Below are 22,172 nucleotides of genomic sequence, written 5' to 3'. Positions count from 1 at the left end.
TCAGTATCCCTTCCGATACTTTTGTAGAAAAAAATATTTTAATTATTGAAATGGGATGAGGCTGTGTAGGAAACTTGATTTTAGCTGAGATGCAAATATGCAAATAATACTGATCCATTACAACGAGTTGTATGATTTTTAGAACCTGTATGATTTTTAGAACCTGGATCAGAGTAGTTACTAACTTCCTCAAGTATTGGTCATTCACCGATTCTTAAATTGCTCAGGCTGTCTTCAGCAAGACTCCTACTGGAAGGCAACAGTAGCCCAGCAAGGAAAAAACAATGTGACAGGAAATTATCTTTCTCCATCTTCTTTTTTTCCCTCTCTCTTCAGTTTCATCAAGGACATGGAATTGAAGACATAAACCCGATTCAAAAGTACCAAGATATGGGGAAAGTTGCAAAGATGCTTGGATAATTCTTGTTCTTTGTAAATGCACCGTATCTGCGTCTGGCTGCTCCTCTTTAAAACACCCAAGGTACTAATCTGAGAGGACAGCTTCTATCAGGGGAACATTTTCTGTTCCCAGTGAAGTGGCACATTCAGTTCTTGATGCGGGCTCATTTAATTCCTATTAGTCATTTCACAGCTGTATCTTGGGAAGAGAAAAATCTCAAATACTTTTGGCTGATCTCATGCAACCAAAAACAAGACCTTTCCTCTTTTCTCATAGTCCTCATTTGTTTACAAATTTCAAGTCGATACCATGCCTATCTTTTGGATATTTCTCCTAAATGTTTTAGTTGTCCCCTGATCTATCTACCCCATGTCTACTCTACTTGTGTACCTACTCTACTTGTGTACCTACATTTGTGGCCATAACATAGGAGGTGGATGCTGGCCTACCCACCTCAGTTTATCATTGAACTGATGGTGCAATTCCTGTTTGGTGGCTTATGATTCTAAGATTGTTCAGGGGCACTGCTTAAAAACACAGGTCAACTGCCAAGTGAGAAAATGTATTTGATCAAGGTTTATTGTTTAAGGACATTAGATGAAAGCACAATTTGTTACTGTAAAGTTGCTATGAATACTGAAGATGCACATATGGGATTATTATTGTAGGTTGTTTTTTGACAGCTGGCCCTGATTTCCTTACTGCCTCAAGAAGATACTTTGAACAATTATTTAAATGCCTCTTCTCTGCAATTACAATAATAATGATAATGATGATTTTGTAACTGAATATGCAACGCAGGGTGCATACACTCTACTGCTTTTAGCTTGTTTCTCTTTTTTATAGTGATGTCAGCTACTGTCGTTGGGGTTACTGAAGCAAAGAACCATTTTTGTATTGAGGGTCACTGAACTACTTGAAAAAAGTAATGTAAGGCCAATAAAGGAAGTTGTAAGAAAAATAATGATTATAATTAGTATTTAAAGAATGCTAACTATGAACAAGTTCTTTTTTCTCCTAGAGAGACAAATACAGCATTTTCAGAACTTACTTGTTTTGATTTTTATTTATGTATTTTAAGTAATCTCTACACCCAACATGGGGCTGGAACTCATGACCTCGAGTCATACCCTCTACCAGCTGAGCCAGCCAGGGGCCCCAGAAATTATCTGCTTTTAAAGTTAATAACAAATATCTTATTTAGTAATAATAAATATCTGACCACGGTTTTGTTCTACAGTATAGTCCATCAAGGAGCAGCAAGTGGGGGGTGACTGGGTGGCTCGGTCAGTTATGAATCTGCCTTCAGCTCAGGTCATGATCCCAGGGTCCTGGGAGAGAGCTACACATTGGGCTCTCTGCTCAGCGGGGAGTCTGCTGCTCCTGCTTCCCTCTGTTTGTGTGTGTGCTCCTGCTCTCTCTCTCTTCCTGTCAAATAAGTTTTTTTTTTTTTTTAAAGGAACAGCAAGTGGAAAAGATGAAAGAAAGGAGAAGTATGTGTGTGGGTTAGAGCAAGATGATAGAGTGAACGAAGTCAAGTCAGATGCAGAAGGAATAGAGAGATGCAGAGAAGACTAACAAGGAGTAAGAGGAGCAGTAAAAGACACTGATTGCATGGGAAAACAGCTGAAGGAGACAGGTAGGAAGAGAGAGGAAGAGAAAAATTGGATAAAGAAAGAGAGGAAAAAGACTTAGTGTGGGGGATTAAAAAAAAAACATTATGGAGCAGCCCCCATGGCTTAGCGGTTTAGTGCCGCCTTCAGCCCAGGGCGTGATCCTGGAGACCCCAGGATCGAGTCCCACGTCAGGCTCCCTGTATAGAGCCTGCTTCTTCCTCTGCCTGTGCCTCTGCCTCTCTCTCTCTCTCTGTGTGTGTCTCTCCTGAATAAATAAAATCTTAAAAAAAAAAAGATTATTTATTTGCAAAGGGGGAGGGGCAGAGGGAGAAAGAGAATCCCAAGCAGACCACCCCGGCCCCCAAGCTGAGCATTGAGCCCAATGTGGGGCTCGATCCCATGATCCTGAGATTGTGACCTGAGCCAAAACAAAGAGTTGGACAGTCAATGGACTAAGCTACCCATGCACCCCCAAAGTGTGGGGGATTTAAAGAAGCATTTCTGTTTGCTTTTAGGATGAATGTGGGGTCTCTAGAGTGTGGCATTTACACCAGCATAACCTGTTACCAATTCTCTTTAAGATCCTGGTTAACTGTTGTTCACAACTTTAAGTACCCAAGTTCATCTTAACTGTAGACCTGGTGGACAAGGTGAGAAAGTCAAAATGGAAATCTTACAACTAAGTAGATGTCCAAGCTAGCTGCCATTGCAGCATCTGGTTTCTTGATGCTTACTTCTCAGGAGAAATTCTAAATGGAGAAGGACAGCTTAGCTGTCAAGTATGAACAGCTTCCTGCTAAGACATAAGGAGGAAAAGTTCCCAACCTTGGCAGCACATAGAAATCTTTTGAGGAACGAAAGGCATGGCTGGTGGAACCAGCCCCAGGCCAGCACCTTTCCTCTGGGAAATAAAGTTGCATCCGTGATTACGAAGGAAATTTAAAAAAAAGAAAAAAGAAAAAGAAACCTTTCGAGAAACTTAAAATTGGTATATCAATGCTTAGGTCCCATCCCTAATATGTAACTGTTTTGGGATGTGATGTGGGGATTTTTACAAGTTTCCTGTGGGATTTCAATATGCAGCCAAGAATGAGAGCCACTGCTTGGAGGCTCACCAGAGAATCCCATTATAATGCTGGTTATTTTTTGGGCTCTGAGAGCAGTGACCTGAACATTAAATTGCATAAAATTAGGCCAAAGGCCAGAGGTTCTCAACCTTTGTCCTATATGTTTAGTAACCAACATTGCTAGAAATTGGTTGTGGAGGTGGGGGGAAAGGAGATAATTTTGAGCTTATCTGGAAATATACAGGAAGAAAAATAAATCAAAATTATAATATAAGAAAGGTCTCTATAAAAATTTGCATTTGAGGGACGCCTGGGTGGCTCAGTGGTTGGGCAGCTGCCTTCGGCTTAGGTCGTGAGAGTCCCGCGTTGGGCTCCCTGCAATGGAGCCTGCTTCTCCCTCTGCCTGTGTCTCTGCCTCTCTCTCTCTTGGTCTCTCTCTATATGTCTCTCATGAATTAATAAATAAAATCTTTTAAAGAATTTGCATTTGAGGGCAGCCCCGGTGGCACAGTGGTTTAGCGTCGCCTGCAGCCCAGGGTGTGATCCTGGAGACCTGGGATCAAGTCCCACATCAGGCTCCCTGCATGGAGCCTGCTTCCCCCTCTGCCTGTGTCTCTGCCTCTCTCTCTCTCTCTCTGTGTCTCTCATGAATAAATAAAATCTTTTTAAAAAATTTGCATTTGAGAAGTGATTTGGCCCAATTCTAACATGAGGGCATTCTTTTATATATATATATAATATATATAAAGATATATATATAATATATATTTATACATATATAAAAGATTTTATATATTTATTCATGAGAGACACAAGCAGGCTGCACGCAGGGAGCCAGATGTGGGACTCAATCCCGGGTCTCCAGGATCATGTCCTGGGCTGAAGGCAGCACTAAACCTCTGAGCCACTGGGACTACCCCATCTGGTGTCTCTCTGAAGACAAACTTCCACTGACCTCCCCAGCCTAATCTGAGCTGTTGGGGAACCAGGAGAACTGGTTTGCTTCCTTTCTGTTTGTTTGTTGTACTGTATGGCTCAGCTGAGTCCCATGTCCCACAACATCCCTGTTCCCTTACTCTGGCCTGCTGTGCATGCTCGATCTGGTTCTCTTCTCTAGAGCAGAACCATCTAGAATTCACGGTCAATATGCTCTCTTACTTCTGTCATCCTCCAGTTATCTCTATTCAGTTGACACTGAAGCTAATTTAACCTAACTGTCACCTGTGCTGATATTCTAACGCAGACAATATAAAGGAAGAAGCTGTCCCCAGTTAGCCTGATCCTTTCGTGTCAGGTCACATGTATATATTTCCATTTCCAGTGGCTTTCTGGAGCTTGTTTCCTAGCCCAGGAAGGGTTCTCCTGTGACGACTTTCATGTGAAATAGGAAGCACTGCCTTGACAGACCCACAGGGGCCAATACCTGTAGGCCTACTCTAAAAGCTTCTACTATATTCTGAGTATAACTTTAATTAGGAAAGATACTTGGCCTGTGGCCTTAAGGAGCTAATGCTTCTGCTAACCACCATGATGGCCACTATTGTTGCTTTATATTTTACACTTATATGCTAGTCCTTTATGGCTACTTTGTATATTTAACTCATTTAGTTTCTGACCAGTTGACTGTGAACTCCTTAATAGCTAGGTATAGTCCCAGCACCTGGCACATTGTAGGTGACCAGTAAGTATTTACTGAATGAATCAATGAAAGTTGAAGCCGTCCAGGCAATGAAGGTGAGAGTGAGAGCAAGCAGGATGAAGCAGGCAGGAAATGAGAGGAGCTAGTTCCATTTTCTCCTTCATAAAAATCAGGCTGAGGGATCCCTGGGTGGTGCAGCGGTTTAGCGCCTGCCTTTGGCCCAGGGCGTGATCCTGGAGACCCAGGATCGAATCCCACGTCGGGCTCCCGGTGTATGGAGCCAGCTTCTCCCTCTGCCTGTGTCTCTGCCTCTCTCCCTCTCTCCCTCTGTGACTATCATAAATAAATAAAAATTAAAAAAAATAAAAATAAAAATAAAAATCAGGCTGAGCCCCTGATTGAGACGGTGGGACAGACGCACTGACAGATCCTGACTTAAGAATCCCCTAAACCTGGGGGTCCCTGGGTGGCTCGGCGGTTTGGCGCCTGCCTTTGGCCCGGGGCACGATCCTGGAGTCCCGGGATCGAGTCCCGTGTCGGGCTCCCGGCATGGAGCCTGCTTCTCTCTCTGCCTCCCTTTCTCTCCCTCTATGTCTATCGTGAATAAATAAAAAATTAAAAAAAAAGAATCCCCTAAACTTCAAACATTTCTACCCAGAAGGGTGGGATAACTTTTTTTCTGAGACAATTTCACTTTTCCCAAAAGGACCTCTGGTTTCCAAATACACCAGGAGTCAGTATTAATTGCTTTTTGGAATATTATTTTGTCAGCCTCATTTAGATGTGGTAATTTGCAAAGCAACCCCCAGCAGTTGACAGTTCATCCATAACTGTGTGGTGTTCAGACATTTCCTGGGATTCCTGCCCACCTCCTAGGCAGCTGGCAGTGTTCACCGAACCAGGATATGTGCTCACCTGGGATTAACTAGGATCCTGTAGCACTTGTGTCTGGGATTTTTAAAATTCTGAAAGGGTGAAGGCCCAACCTTACTTAATCCAGAAAATAAAAATACAGTAACTCATAATTTAAGCATTAGCAGGTACTTTACATCACTGAGTCCACACTATGTTGATGAGGAAATTGTAGCTCTAACAGATTCAGTGACAAGGTCAGCTGGCTGGTTGCTGGGAGGCTGGGTGGAGAATCTATATTCTTTGTGTGGCACCAAACCGTGATCTCGGGTCCTCTGCATTTATGCCTGTGTGTATATAAGTATTTACGTTGCTACAGCTGACCCTCGAATGACATGGGTTTGAACTGCATGTGTCCACTAATATGTGGATTTAAAAAAATAAACACAGACCAGTGCTGTAAATGTATTTTCCTTATGATTTTAATAATGTTTTCTTTTCCTAGCTCACTTTAATGTAAGAATACAGCATATAATATACATAACATACCAAATATGGGTTAATTGTTTATGTGACCAGTAAGGCTTCGAGTCAACAGTAGGATATTTGTAGTTAAGTTTTAGGCCATCAAAAGTTATAAATGGAGGTCACCTGGGTGGCTCAGTGGTTGAGCATCTGCCTTTGGCTCAGGGCATGATCCCAGGGTCCTGGCAGGGAGCTTGCTTCTCCCTTTGCCCATGTCTCTACTTCTCTCCCTGGGTCTCTCATGAGTAAATAAATAAAGTCATTAAAAAAAAAAAAGTTGTACATGGACTTTTGACTGCATGAGGCTGGAGAGGGGGATTGGTGCCCCCAATCCTGCTTCAAGGGTCGACTGTATTTGTTTCTCTTTGAAGCTCTTCTCCCTGGCCAGAGATTTCCTGGTCCTCCTTTACACATGCTTCAAGGTCACAGTTCAGACCAAAGTGTTTACAAAAAAACTAGGCACTTATGAGATGACGAATCATTGCCAGTTCCTGCACTCCCTGTGCCTCAGCTCCGACCAAGCTCAGCGAACCAAGAGGGATAAAGCAGTCTCTAATACCAGGAATTTCTAGGCTTGGATGCCAACAGGCAAAAGGATCTCCAGCAGGCTGAAGCTGTGGTGGCTGCTGCTGCCATCTCCTGGGAGCACACAGACCTGAGCTTCACACCTGAAGCTAGTCTCAGTGTTCACCTGTGACCTGCTCAGAGGCCCCGCTGGGGCTGGCTGGCTGAAGTTCTTCTGCCCTAAATAATAAAGGGGCTATCCCCTCACTTACAGATAAGAGTATTGGTATTTGCTTTTTATCCACTCCTCTTGGCAGTGTTGTGCTTAAGGAAATGATTCTCAACAACAATAGCAAAGTTGAAATGAGCTAATATGGAAACCATGAGAGAATAGAAGATTGAGGCACAACGATTAGTCTTAGGAATACATCACACATTTCTCTTGGCCTTCTGAAATCCTGAATGTATACATTTGAGAATTGTGTAATAGGGCACACGTGAGTTTGGCAAATCTTGACCTCCAAGAATCGGAATTTACTTTAAGGGCTGCTGTGAGGATTCATTGAGATAATGCATGCATATTCCTGGTACACAAGAAATGCTCAATGGGAATTATTTGGGGGCAAATTCTAATCCCCATGATGATTTTCTCCATTTACTAACCAAAAATGGATGGATAGCCCCCATGGCTTTAATTCTTTCCAGTCTTCTGACCTACAGATGATCGCTAAGCAAACTCTTTTAATCTTTAAAGAACATAATCACAAATTAGTGCTATGGACTGAATGTTTGTGTTCTCTTCAAATTCGTATGTTGAAGCCCTAATCCCTGATGTGATGGTTTTAGAAGGTGAGACCTTTAGAAGGTGATTATATTTCAAGAAGTCATGAAGGTGGCCTCTGTCCTCATACCACTCAATGTCAGTTGCAGGAAAAATGGTCAGTTACAGACTCCCAAAAGAAGTGTTAATTACAGACCCCAACAGAAGAATCATCACCAGGAAAGAATCATTAGTTACAAGCTCCAAGAGGGAAAAGATGTACATCGTGTCTCCTACAAGATATTGACTCCCTGGGCAATTTAGCTAATGAGAAGTTATCAGCCTGAACTCTTTCTCTAATGGACTCTCATGCAAAACAGTCCCTCCCAGCTTCTTTCAGGTTCTTCATAAAGTAACATCCCTCTCCTTTGCCTGTTAGACTTGCCTATGATTTTGCTGTAGCTTGCATGTCCCAAATTATAACTCTCTGCTATTATATTTTTTAGAGTGGCCCAAGAAAACTAAGACGAAAATTGGTACACAGAAGTGGGTGTGCTGCTGTGCAAATACCTAAAAGTGTGGAAGCAAGTTTGGAAGTGGGTAATGTAGGGGCTGGAGTTTGGGGGTACATGCTGGAAAAACTCAGTATCGCTATGAAGGAAGTACTAAAGGTGATTCTGCAAGAGCTCAGAAGTAAGAGAGCTGGAGAGAAGGTCTTCCATTTTTTAAAGAGAATATATGAATAGAATATTGTTAGAGATATGGACAGCAAAGGCCATTCTGGTTTCAGGCATAAACGAGGAACACGTTATTGGAGACTGGAGGAAAGGTGATCTTTGTTATGCAGTGGCAAAGAATTTGGCTGATTTGCATTGTTTTTGTGTTCTGTGATGGTAGAACTTGCAAGTGATGAAACTGGTTATCTCGCTGAGATTTCTTTTTTCTTTTAAATATTTTATTTATTCATGAGAGACACAGCGAGAGAGAGGCAGAGACACAGGCAAAGGGAGAAGCAGGCTCCCTACAGGGAGCCTGATGTGGGATTCAATCCTGGAACTCTGGAATCGCTCCCTGAGCAGAAGGCAGAAGGCAGATGCACAACTGTTGAGCCACCCAGGAGTCCCTCTAGCTGAGATTTCTAAGCAAAATGTTGAAGAAGTGGCTTCATTCCTCCTGACTGCCTTTGGTAAACTGAGAGGAGAGAGATATGAACTGATGATGGAACTGTTAGGCAAAAAAGGATCCAGAATTAAAAGATTTGGAAAATTCTAAACCTGTCCACATTACAAAAAATAAGAAAGCATGTTGGAAGAGAACACTAAAGGTATGGCTAGCTGACCATTTGATAAGGAGGTTAGTGTGGATATGAACCACAGACCTACCTGATCAGCCACCCCAGCATCCTCCAGTGTGAGCTGAAGAGAATGGACATAGACGGAATAAAGAAAGGCTGTTGGATGTCTTAGATTTTACAGGACCAGGACCACAGATTTGACTGGAGCATAAACTATTCTTCAAGACTTTTGGAAAAGAGTGACCCTGAAAACAATTCAGAGATCAGGGGTGCCATTAAGGTTTCAAAAGAGGAGGCTAGGGGCAGCCCAGTGGCTCAGCGGTTTAGTGCTGCCTTCAGCCCAGGGCCTGATCCTGGAGACCCGTGATCGAGTCCCACGTCAGCCTCCATGCATGGAGCCTACTTCTCCCTCTGCCTGTCTCTGCCTCTTTCTCGATCTCTCTGTGTGTCTCTCATGAATGAATAAAGTCTTTAAAGAAACAAACAACAACAACAAAAAAGAGGCTATCACCTCTGCTACAACAGGCCAGATGGCTTCCACCCACAGCTCTAGGGTGGGGCTACCCAGAGCACTGGAGGTGTGACCACCACCAGGTGGAACTCTTAGGTGGTTTCTCTGGCACTGCAGAACAAAGGGGGGCAAAAAGGCAGTACTAAAGGCAGAGCAAGGAGCCAAAGGGGATTATTCTCTGGCTTTAAGGTCTGAGTTTGCCTTGCTTTCATGGGACTTACACACATGAAAGCATGAGTCACCCACCCCTTCTTTCTTGTTTCTTCCTATCGGAATAGGGATGTCTATCCTCTGGCTGTCCTACCATTATATTGTGGAGGCACTTAACTTAGTTGTTTTCACAAATTCATAGCTGGAGAAGAGCTCTGCCTCAGGATGAGTCTCATCCATATCTGGTTTAGATGATATTTGGATAAGACTTTGGACTTAGACTTCATGCTGGAAAGAGCTTAGACTTTTGGGGCTCTTGGGATGAAATGAATGTATTTTGCATGTGAGGAGGACATATATTTGGGGGACCAAGGGCGGGAGCAAGACGGTGGATGTCTGCAAATCAGGAGGAGGGCTCTCATCAGACACTGAATCTACTAGTGCTTTGATTTTGGAATTCCCAGGCCTCCAAAATTGTGAAAAATAAGTGTCATTTAAGCCACAAAGTTTATGGTATTTTTGTTATGGCAGACTTAATTGCCTAAGACAATTAGTGAGAAGAAATTAAGGAGGAACCAAGAGATTCAGTTCAGGAAATATACTACTTGCTAGTTACAGAGCATAGAAAAGAAGAACAGCGCAGGCATAGTCCTAAAAAGTTCCGTTGATTACAGGAGGCTAAAAGTCATTGAGAATCAGGTACTCAGGTTGTGGATTCAGATCTGCAAAAGGCCAATTGTGTCAATGACCTTAGACATGACATCTCACATATTTGGGTATTAGTTTCTTCATCTGTTGCATAATATTGTAAAAGGAAATTCTTCCATTTACAGCAGGACTTGCCTAGGACATGGCACAGTAAATACCGTATTGCGCTTCTACTTTCCTCAACAGCTAGAACTGTTAAAGAAACCACGAACTTTGCATAACCCTGGTCAGCCAAAACAAGACCCTTATAGGACCTATCTGAAGATTTTTTTTTTCCTGACCTCTGAAGTATGAGGCTTGTTTTCACCAATCATGTACAGGGCTGTTGATTTATTCCAGCTCATTTGGAGGGTATCTGGTATGTTTTAATCTTTAGTGAACATAACAATCATGAAACTCCTTCTTTACAATTAAAAACACCTTCTTTTCTCTCTTAGCCCTAGTGTGTTCCTTTGCCTGGAAAGAAATAAATAAGCAGAATTGGTTTTGCTTTCTAACTCTTTGTGGTCTTTTGACAACATCTTATATCTGAACAGTACTTTACAGTTTACTATGTCTCTTCCCACTTGAGAAGAATGGGATGCAGTCAAAAAGAACTGGCTTAAATTTTTTTTTTTAATTTATTTGAGACAGAGAGAGAATGAGTGAGAAAGCAGGAGTGGGGAGAGGGAGAGGAAAAAGCAGACGCCCCGCTGAGCAGGGAGCCCCATGTGGGTGGATTTCAGGATCCTGGGATCAAGACCTGAGCCAAAGCAGCCACTCAACAGACTGAGCCACCTAGGTGCCCCTAACCTCCTAACTTTTTAACTCCTGCCATTCCGTATGTACTTCATCTACAAGCACAAAACTCAAGTTATCATTTATTCAAAGACCTTGCTAAGAACCCAGAACCAGATACAGCAGTGGAGAGACCATGTGGGAAGAAGACTTGTGAGTTTTGGTCAAAAGGGCCAGTCAGCCCAGAGTCAGGGAGGCAGGGAGTCACTCTCTTCTGTCCCACACATGTGAAGAAGCAAACAAAAGACAAGTATTTAACTTTTCTGAGTCTTATTTTTCTCATTTGTGGAAGGGTAATAATATTTATTTCTCAGAGCTTCTCTGAGAATTAAATGAGAACTTATATCATCTTGTAGTAGACAGGCTAGGTACTCAATAATTGTTCCTCTCCTTCATTTGATCTTCAAAACCCCCTTGTGAAGTAGACAGGATAGATTTGAGTAAATTCATTTTATAGAGGTGGAAAGTGAAACTTAGGGAAGTTATATGACTTTCCCAAGGTCTCATGGCTAGAAAAGTACCAGACCTAGGAACAAAACTGAGATTTGTAATACATACCCTAGGTTTCCTTCCATAGACCACTGTTGTGCTCCTATATCCCCTTCTAGCAGAAGGCTGCCACAGATGGCTTATCTAGAGCTGCTATACCTGAAGCTACAGTGACTCTGCTACTTAGAGAAAAACTTATTGACTCAGGAATCAGTGCCTGAGGCAAAATAAGCAACCACTAGATGGTTAGATAAAAAAGGCCAGGGATCCCTGGGTGGCGCAGCGGTTTGGCGCCTGCCTTTGGCCCAGGGCGCGATCCTGGAGACCCGGGATCGAATCCCACATCGGGCTACCGGTGCATGGAGCCTGCTTCTCCCTCTGCCTGTGTCTCTGCCTCTCTCTCTCTCTCTCTCTGTGACTATCATAAATAAATAAAAATTAAAAAAAAAATTAAAAAAAAAAAAGGCCAAATGCCTATAAGGTGACTAGATGTAAGACTGACCAATGTAGATTCTCCATAATGCATCCTTGGCAATTCCACTTGGATATCTATTAGGCATCCCCTATATAGTACACTGATGTTGGAATTCACTTTTTTCTTTTTCCTTTATACCTTTTAATCCTTTTCACCCATCCACTCACCAGCTTCCCTGACACCAGTTTGTTCTCTGTATTTAAGAGCATTTTGTTGTTGGCTTGTTTCTTCATTTGTTTTGTTTTTAAGGTTTCACATATAAGTGAAATCATACAGTTTTTGTCTTTCTCTGACTTATTTCACTTAGCATAATACGTCTAGGTCCATCCATGGTGTTGCAAATGGCAAGATTTCATACTTTATATATGTATATACCACATCTTCTTTATTCTTCATGTATCAATGGACACTTGGGCTGCTTCCATTTCTTGGCTATATAAATAACACTGCAACAAATAAACATAATGGTGCATATATCTTTTCATTTTTTTTAAAAAAGTAAGCTCTGCAGCCTGGGTGGCTCAGCGGTTTAGTGCCGCCTTCAGGCAGGGTGTGATCCTGGAGACCCAGGATCGAGTCCCACGTCAGGCTCCCTGCATGGAGCCGGCTTCTCCCTCTGCCTGTGTCTCTGCCTCTGCCTCTCTCTCTCTCTCTCTCTCTGTGTGTGTGTGTGTCTCATGAATGAATGAATAAAATATTAAAAAAATAAAAATAAAAAAGTAAGCTCTACATCCAACATTAGCATAAACTCATGTCCGAGATCGAGAGTCACATGCTCTGCCAACTGTGCCAGCCAGGTGCCCCATATATCTTTTCAAATTAGGGTTTTCATTTTCCATGGGTATATACCCAGTAGTAGAATTACTAGATCATAAGGTACATCTATTTTTAATTTTCTGAGTAACCTCCAGACTGTTTCCTATAGTGGCTGTACCAATTTACATTCCTACCAACAGTGTACAGGGGTTCCCTTTTCTCCATATCCCTGCTGAACCTGTTATTTCTCAACTTTTTGATAGTAGCCATTCTGACTGGTGTGAAGGGATATCTCATTGTGGTTTTGACTTGCATTTCCCTAACAATTAGTATTGAGCATCTTTTCATGTGTCTCTTGGCTTTTTGAATTAATGTCTGAATTCAGAATTCTTGATTCCTTCTACCTTGAAACTGTTCTAACTCTAAATCTTCCCCTCTCAATAAAAGCATCAATATCTACCCAGTGATGCAAACCCCAAACCTAAGAGTTATCTTTGTTTCTTTCTTTTTTTGCCTGCCTTTCCTCTCTCACCAGCAAGTCTAGTTGGCTTTACTTCTAAAATATTCCCAATTCAACCTCTATTCTCCATCTCCTCTGCTAGTCCAAGCCACCATCATTTCTCGCCTGGCTACTATGACCTCCTGTCAAATATCGTCACTTTACCTCTTGTCTTTTTCCAACCCATTTTCTGTTCTGCAGAGTGAGTTTTACAAAATGTAAAGTGGATCATGCTGCTCCTTGGCTTGAGGCCCTGCACAGGTCTCTTCTTCACAGTTCAACATCATGGCTCTTTTTTTTTTTTTAAGAGTTTTACTCGTTTATTTGAGAAGGAGAGAGTGAGCACAAGCAGGGGAGTAGTGGTCAGGGGGAGAGGGAGAAGCAGGCTCCCCAATCAGTGGGGAGCCTAATGTGGGGCTTGATCCCAGACCCTCTGATCATTACCTGAGCTGGGCTGAAGGCAAACACTTAACCAGAAGCCACACACCGGCACCCCTCACAATCTCGCTCCTTACAATGGCTGTTAGGGTCCAACTTTTCCGACTCTACTGTCCCCCATCACTATGCTTCAGATACACTTCCTGTTCTTAGAATACACCAACCCCTTTTCTGTCTCAGGCCCATTGCACTTACTTATTCTCTCTGCCTAGAATGTTTTTTTATCCAACTTTTATATGCCTGGCGCTTTCTTACTGTATAAGTTATTAGCTTAACTATTATCTTTTTAGAGAAGTTTCCTTTTCCATTCAATCTAAATATTAATCCAGTGTAGTTTTTTTCTTAGTACTCAAAATGTACAGACTAAAATGATCTAGTTAACTTATTTATTATATGTTACCCTGTCAGAATGTAAGCTCTATCAAAGCTGGGCCCTTGTCTGGCTTGTTTGTTTGTCCCTGTCTTCATAGCACCTAGACAAAGCCTAGTACATCACAGCCTCTTAATTTTTTTTTAACAGGAAAAGATAGTGAATGGTGACAAACAAAATACAATAATTTCCTCTGGTATTTACTATGAAAAGCATACTGAGAAGGCGTCAGAGAGTCAAAGATGATTACTTTTAAGGGATGACAAGATGACTGGGTCCCTGGAGCTTTTGATTTCTGAAAAATAATGATACATTATCCAGTTCTCCATAAGGCCATCTATATGTCACAACCTTTGAAGTATGGGGGACCTAGAGGGACTAAAAGGCTGCTGACAGTTTCCAGGCCTTCCCCATATATCCTTACAATGTACTTTATCTTCTAAGGCAATCCCCTGAAAGCAGAGGAAGATATAAAGCTATATGTCTAAGAGAGCTGAGCTACCAGCAGACTACTGTAGATTTTTAAATTTCTTTAGTCTTCTATTTTATTTAAACATTCATGTACATTTTGGGTTTAGTATCATAGTATATGTTAACATATGAATACTTTAAATTATTTGGCCATTTATAAAGTCTTTCTCTATGGCAATCACACCTCAGGGATACATGTTTGCTGTCTGAGAAGTTCTGGCATTCTCTTTCCTTTGCAACCCAAGTTCCTTTTTAGAATAATTTCTTTGTTCTTCAATCAATATTTATTGAGCATCTACTATGTAGTAGACATTCTCACAGAACTGAGGATACTACTGTGAACAAATATGCATAACTCCTAACTACATAAGACTTAATAGTTTAGGGAGAGAGAGAATAGGAGAAAAAGAAGAAATCAAAGTATATTGTACATTTGCTAAGATAAGGAGGGAAACTAAGGGTGCCAAGTTAAATATAAAAGTGGCACCTAACCTCAAAATAGGTGATGAAGAATGATCTTCCAGAAGGAAATGATCTGAAAAATGAGCAGGAGTTGGCCAGATGAAGAATGGTGGAGAGTACTCCTGGCTTGGCTTAGACTAAGCCCTGAAGGCGAGACAGAGCACAGAACTTACAGGAGCCAATGCAGTGTTAGCTTAGTTTGGCAGGAATAAAGCTTGCAAGGGAGAAAGAAGAAAGAAGGCTGGAGATGTAATCAAGGCAGGATATGAAAGCCTTCTGCTAAGGGATTTCCATATTACTTAACTGGAATAGAAAGTCACTGAGAGTCATCTCAGGAAGAACTAGCTTACTGTTTTTTAAAAGGATCACTTAAGGGACACCTGGGTGGCTCAGCGGTTGAGCTTCTGCCTTTGGCTCAGGAAGTGATCCCAGAGTTCCAGGATTGAGTCCCGTGTCCGGCTCCCTGCATGGAGCCTGCTTCTCCCACTGCCTGTGTCTCTGCCTCTCTCTGTGTCTCTCATGAATAAATAAATAAAATCTTAAAAATAAATAAAAGGATCACTTAGGGGGTGCTGGGGGGGGGCTTAGCTGGTTGTACATCTGACTTTTTCTTTTTTCTTTTTTTTTTTTTAAAAGATTTCATTTATTTATTCATGACACACACACACACACACACACACACACACACACACACACAGAGGCAGAGACACAGGCATAGGGAGAAACAGGCTCCATGCAGGGAGCCTGATGTGGGACTTGATCCTGGGATTCCAGAATCACGCCCTGGGCCCAAGGCAGGTGCTAAACTGCTGAGCCACCCAGGGATCCCCAGAACTCTTGATTTCAGCTCAGGTCATCATCTCAGGGTTGTGGGATTGAGCTTGCCCCCCGCCCCCCTGCATTCAGCAGTTTGCTTGAGATTTTCTTTCTCCTTCTCCCTCTGCCCCTCCCTTGACACACACTCTCTCTCTCTCTCTCTCTCTCTCTCTCTCTCAAATAAATATAAAAGGATCACTCAGAAACCATAACTCTATGTCTGGAAAAGAACAAAGATTCTACTTACATCAGGGTAGGAGGTGTAGTTAGCAAATTTGGGGCCCCTAACTAATTGAACTGAATCACCATCTTAATCTTTTCCCCCTAAAAGTATCTCTTTCCCCCAGAGTTAACCACCAAGCATCTTTAGGACTAACCTCCTCTGGCCTCTCCCACTGTCTTTAGACTCCCGACTTGAGTCACGGATCATAGCATTTCCCTGAGGAACAGATACTTTTCCAACATGCTGCAAAATGCAAAGCACACGTAATTTTAGAGGCGAACACTCTGTGGCCTTCTTCCTTTTTTCCCCAAAGATTTTTATTTTTATTTTAAGTCATCTCTATACCCAACGTGGGGCTGGAACTCACAACCTTGAGATCAAGGGTGGCATTCTCTACTGACGGGAGCCCAGCCGGGCGGCCCCTTTTTGGCATTCTCCATCTGATATTCGAGGTTAGGCCACTACTAAGTTGTCCCCTAGGGTAACAGGGGCTCAGGAAAAGATGTGAGGAGGTTTGGGCCGCTTAACGATCATACCTATACCGGGAAGAGAATACAATTACGGAGGTGTTTCAACTCACTTGGTCCTTCACTGAGAAACTCTTTGCGGGAGTGTTTCCATGGGTCAGATGGAGGTGAAGACACTCAGGGCTTTTGGGGGTTGATGAGTACTTTGGTAATCGCGGTGGCTAAGCCAAGAACTAAGCATGCATAACCCTGGCAAACGGGTCCCTGACGGGAGCATTATCTAAAGCTGCCAGATACTTGGAGCGCATGTGCCTTTTTTGATAAGGAGCCGGTGCGATGCCCATATGGCATCCGGGGCACGAGGGCTGTTACTCCCTCTCTGGTCCCTCTCTGGTCCTTCTCCGACAACTCGGCCTGCCTCTCGCTCTTTCTGGACTTTTGGGCGAAGTTTCTGTCCGACCTAAGAGCGGGCAGACTTAGCAACTGGAAAACAACGGCAACGACGATGCCACGCGGCTCCCCCAACTCCTTGAGGTGTTTTGTAGTCGTTGTTCTGGGTGAACACCGCGACCGAGCAGAGCGAGGCAACGGCACGGATGGTGCGCGAGGGCTCGCCACGAGCGCTCACGAGGAGGGCAGCAAAACTGCGACCACCACGGGGCGAGCGGACACCGCGCGTTTCCTTTTCCTGTGTCCATGTGACTCGGGCACGCGGGGCCAAGACCTTCGAAAGCAGGACCGCGGCCGCGGCGGAGGATGCGCGGCCGCCGGCGCTGCTGCCTTCCGCGGCTGACGCTCGGGGGAGGGCAGCGGCCTCCCAGGTCGCAAAGGCGTCCCTTCTCCCAAGTCCGGCTTCTCATCTTCCCTTCCGGGCTCCTGACTACAGTTTATTTCTTCTCAGGACACTCTTGGCCTTTCTTCCTTACCTCGGCTTGCAAGGAAGGTCCTTGGCGCCACTCCGCCTCCGAGCCCCGGGGGGCGGCCCCCAGCTGCTCACAGTCGGTCTCCTGACGAGCCTTAGGCGACACGAACTCGAGCGCAGAACCGAGGACCCGGGCGGCCCCGCGCCCCGGCGCCGCGGGCGAGACGCCCGGCCCCGAGAGAGCGCACGGCCCGGCGGGCCGCGGCCCCTTTAAGCGCAGGCCCCGCCCCCTCCTCCCGGCGCGGCCGGCGCTCGGTGGCGGCCGCTCCGGGGCTGACAAGATGGCGGCTGGCGGGGCTGTCGCTGCGGCGCCCGAGTGCCGGCTTCTGCCCTACGCGCTACACAAGTGGAGCTCCTTCTCCTCCACTTACCTTCCCGAGTAAGTGCGGGCCCTGGGCTCCTGCTGTCCTGCTCTGCGGCGGAAGCACGGCTGGGCCGGGGCGGGGGCAGCGGAGGGCGGCGGAGCCGAGAGGCCCAGGCGGGGCCTGGTGGGGGGACGCCTGGCCTCCCGGGTCTCCGTCCGGCCGCGGGAGCTCCGCCCTCCCCGCCCCCTCTCCCCGAGGGCTTCGGGTCGCGAGCGCGGGGTCCGGGGGGAGGGGCAGGTGTGCGGCGCCTGCGGCCGCGGGGGGCCGCGCGATGCTGCGCCCGGGGCTGGGGGGCGGCCGGCTCGGGGACGCGGGGGTCCCGCCGGCCGGCCCGCCCGCCCGCCCGCCCGGGGGAGGCTGCCTGGGTGGTCGCGGCTCCGGGGGCCGGGGGCCGGGGGCCGGGGGCGGCCGGCGGGCGGTGCGCGACGGGGTGAGGCCGAGCGCAGGAGTGGGTGTTCCCGAGCGGGGTCGCCGCGGGGCCGGGCTCCGGGCGGGCCGTGAGGGTCACGGAAGGCTGCGGGGCCGCGGGGCGCCTCGGAGTCCTGGCGGGGCGGGGCGGGGCGCGGCGCGTCGGGTCGGGTCGGGTCGGGTCGGGTCGGCGGACGGTCGCCCCCTTCCCGGCCGCTAGGTCTGGGAAAGCCGGGGAGCCCCGTCGCGTTACGGCTCAGAACTTGGGTTCCTGTCAACACCCACCGGTTTCCCAACCCAGAAACTCAGATGGGGACAGAGGAGTCTGGCTTTAATGGCCTGGGCTTGCAGCACCGGCTCGGTCTGCATCCCCGATTTGGGGGTGAAAAGAGTTTCTTGGCATTACTGCCGTACGGTGGTTTTTTTTTTTTTTTTCTTGTTTGTTTGTTTGTTTTTGTAGCAGATTCCTTCTGAAACGCTGGAAGTACTTTCATATATATATTTTTTCTGTTAGTCTAACTTTGAGAGAAGAACGTGTAACTGCGGTTTTCCGTACAGCTGGAGAAACTGGCTTAGGAAAGCCTTAAGGTGTGTGCGGACCCGGAAGAAAAGCGCTGGTTGCCCCCCGGGCTGTCGTTTCACGAGGCCAGGAATGGCTTCGTGAACAGAACACGTTCCCGATAGTCTGCCTTTGATGTCACTGAACACATGAAGGAGCTGGGTCTGTGAGGCACGCTCTGGATTTTTCGCCTGCATTGAGAAAATTCTTTACATTTTCTCAACTTTGATTTGTTCAGTCACAGCCGGCAGAACGCATCTGGGACCCCACGAATCTGTAGCGCTGTGGACTGCTAGCCCATCGCCCTGTCCACCGGGTCAAGGGTTGGCAGGCGGGCGGGCCTTCAGTAGGGTTTGCTTCAGCGAAGGGTGCCAAGTGACGTGTGGTCAGATCTGGCCCGTGTGGTCTCTCGACGGCTGTGTTCCCGATCGGTGTCCGACTCCCAGCGTTTCACTTGAGAGTGCGCCAGGTAAACAGTCTAGGCCTCAGCTGCAGTTGAAATGTGGCCCTAGGTAGTTCTGACTTTTGAGGCCAACACATTCTGGAGTCTGGAGACAATTAGCATTTTTCTGTACCCGGGTTAGGATCACAGACGGTAGGGAATTGGGGTGGCATCCTTTGATCTAATGACTTCAAAGAAGTTTTCTGATAACAGAACTTTTTCTGGCCTTAAGTTAGGCTACTTCCAGGATGTCACTCCTTAAAGTTCTGGGGGAGGGGCAGGACTTGGATATCAGACCAGAAGTCCCATCTAAGTTATGTATAAAAAGAGTGCATTTCAAGCAGGAAATGGTTCAGTGGGATGGCAACTTTACTCTGATTTATGTCTCATCCTGGCCCAAGATATGAAGTGGACTAGAGTATTACTTTTGGTTAGAAGGCAGCTGTTTGATGCTGGAGAAATAGACTGTTAAGTTCTCTCAGATATGTTCGTAAGTTGGTATTTAATGCATATTAACTCTCAAACACTTTCATTTACAATGTCTTATTTAATCCTCATAACATTCTGCTGTCCTATGCAAAATAGTTTTTATTTTAAAGCACTAAACTATTAAAGTAGAAGAGTAATTGGAACTTTTTTCTTTGAAGGAGTATAATTGAGTATTATGGAGCTTGAGTTTGAGAATTTTGTTATCTGCTGGATTGGTGTGTGCCGTGCGTAGATTGTAAAACTCTTTTGGTACTGAACCTCTGTTAGCAAGCCATAGCTTTGTATAACATAACAGGAAGTAGAAGAAAGGGAATTGGCCTCCTTACTTTCGCCCTAAAATCCTCTTTAATAGCAGTTGCTGTGTCTTTACTGCTGTGACAGTCATGTTAGGTACTTCCTAAGTAGGTCTAATTTTAAGTAAAGCTATTTGTTGGAATTGTCTGCTGGGTAGCAAATATTTATTGATTTCAAGAATCACAGATCTAGGCGTTTTGAGGGGGGGGGAATAATAAAGGAATAGTAACAATGGGCAACACTTACAATGTGCCTTCCATATGGTAGATTCTTATGAATTCTTTAAGTGTATTAACTCATTTAATCCTCACAATTGCATGAAGAATTTCTGTTTTCCAGATGAGGCACTGGACATGGAAAGATTAAAAATTGCCTTAGGTCACACAGCTAGATGAAGTAAGGATTTGAATCTAGGCAGTCTCACTTCACATTCCATAGTCTTTATAGTGCTATTCTGCTCCTGAACAAAGGTAGAGACAGGAGTTCAGAGATTGGAAAGAGTTCTCATAATAAAGGCACTTAAATTCTAGTTGTGTAAAAACATGTGAAGTCATGAAAAAAGGGAAAAATTCAGGTATCTCTTTTCTTCCTTAAGGGTTAGAATTTTTTCTCTTCTCCCAAAGTCCGGAAAAAAAAACATTTTTTCCTTCCAACTCTTGTCTCTCTTTCTCTCTCTCTCTCTTTTTTTTTTTTAAGATTTTATTTGTTTATTCATGAGAGACACACGGGGGGGGGGGGCAGAGACACACAGGCAGAGGGAGAAGCAGGCTCCCTGCAGGGAGCCCGACGTGGTACGACCCCCTGGTCTCCAGGATCAGGCCCTGGGCCGAAGGCGGCGCTTAACCGCTGAGCCACCCAGGCATCCCTCCTTCCAACTCTTTTAGGTTTATTTGGACCGTGAAAATATTAAAGTAGATCTAGCTATAGATAGCACATTTTTATTTAGAAACTAACAAAGTGGCCTTTTGTTTTGCAATGTGCTTAAAAAGTTTGCCATATTTTACATTTTTCTGAAATCTATGCTTAATTTGGGAATTAAGAGAAAGGCATTTAAATGATGACTAATTGTTAGAATTACATGGGAGTTTATATGTAAAAATATTTTATAACCTAATCTCTATACTCAAATCTTTCTTTCTTTCTTTTTTTTTTTTTTAAAGATTTTATTTATTTATTTATTCATGAGAGACACAGAGAGAGATGCAGAGACACAGACAGAGGGAGAAGCAGGTTCCATGCAGGGAGCCTGATGTGGGACTCGATCCCAGGACTCCAGGATCACGCCCTGGGCCGAAGGCAGGCGCTAAACCGCTGAGCCACCCAGGAATTCCTATTCAAATGTTTCTTGATGTAGCTAACTAATAGTAATACCAACTACACTTTATTGAGCACCTATTATATATGCAGGATGATTTTTCTATATAGATTTACTTAATCCTCAGAACAAACCAGCAAGATGAGTTTTTTTTTGTTTGCTTTTGTAGATAAGGAAACTGAGGTCCGTACAGGTTAAGTAACTTTTCATAGAGTTTTCAAATGGCTTGGCAAGTTCTGTGACTTAAAAGCTATTGCTTGTGCCTCTAGTAACAACTACCATTTATTAACTCTTCTTTGGGCACTGTGCTTAGCACTTAGTGTGTGTCTCTTTTTTTTTTTTTAGTGTGTGTTTCTTGATTTAGCCTTCACCAGTGCTTTAAATATTATTCAGTTTTACAGCTAGGGAAACTGTAGTTCAGAGAGATAAATTAATTTGCCCAGGTCCAAGAGTGGGAGATGGTATTCTGATCTTGGCCCTTCTGACGTCTGTTACCAAAGCTGCTTCAGTATTTTACATGTCTGTAGTATGTGCCTAATTGTGAATACAGATAAGAAGTGCTGTAAGTTTAGAGAAAGACAGCAATATTTAGATATATTTTCTTGACATTTAAGTTTTAATGTATAAATATGAAGATTGGGAAGACCTTTGAAAGTTTTTTACATATAAGGTAATTTCATTCATTAGGAGTGATTCTACTTTACACGTTATTGAAAGACTTAAATAGTTTAGATGGTAAAATCTGATACAGTTTTAAGTGTGTTACCTATTTTTGTTAGTCTTCTTTATTACTTAAAATCAAACCATTAAAATTTTACTTTGTGTTAACATGTGATTCATAGTTCACAGTAAAAGTGATATGATTTGACAGTGAGGATGAGAGATGGATCTATTTCAACTATTGTAGAATTTCACATTTAAAAATTAATATATATATATTTTTCTGCTTGCAAAAAAGCCTCCTAAGTTTACTGTGGCGTATTTGCAGAATATAGAATGGAACAAAATATAAATTATCCATAATACATCATCCAAAAATAATTAATCACCCTTTGATATATATCATTCCATATATATATATTTTTTAATTTTTATTTATTTATGATAGT

The 22,172-nt window shown here is 44.1% G+C and overlaps 1 protein-coding gene across 1 annotated transcript in view; it reads left to right on the top strand.

Annotated features, from left to right (window-relative positions):
- The first annotated feature begins 17,413 nt into the window (after positions 1-17,413).
- The window catches only part of MKLN1 (muskelin 1), a 160,180-nt gene continuing 155,421 nt past the window's right edge, over positions 17,414-22,172 (top strand). The window contains exon 1 of the mRNA XM_055307473.1: positions 17,414-17,570. Within this exon, the coding sequence (XP_055163448.1) occupies positions 17,473-17,570 (98 nt within the window). The 5' untranslated portion in view covers positions 17,414-17,472. The remainder of the gene's footprint in view (positions 17,571-22,172) is intronic.

The sequence above is a fragment of the Nyctereutes procyonoides genome, unplaced genomic scaffold, assembly GCF_905146905.1.
Source record: "Nyctereutes procyonoides isolate TBG_1078 unplaced genomic scaffold, NYPRO_anot_genome, whole genome shotgun sequence".
In the NCBI taxonomy this organism is placed as follows: Eukaryota; Metazoa; Chordata; class Mammalia; order Carnivora; family Canidae; genus Nyctereutes; species Nyctereutes procyonoides.
This window is presented reverse-complemented; position numbering and strand designations above follow the sequence as displayed.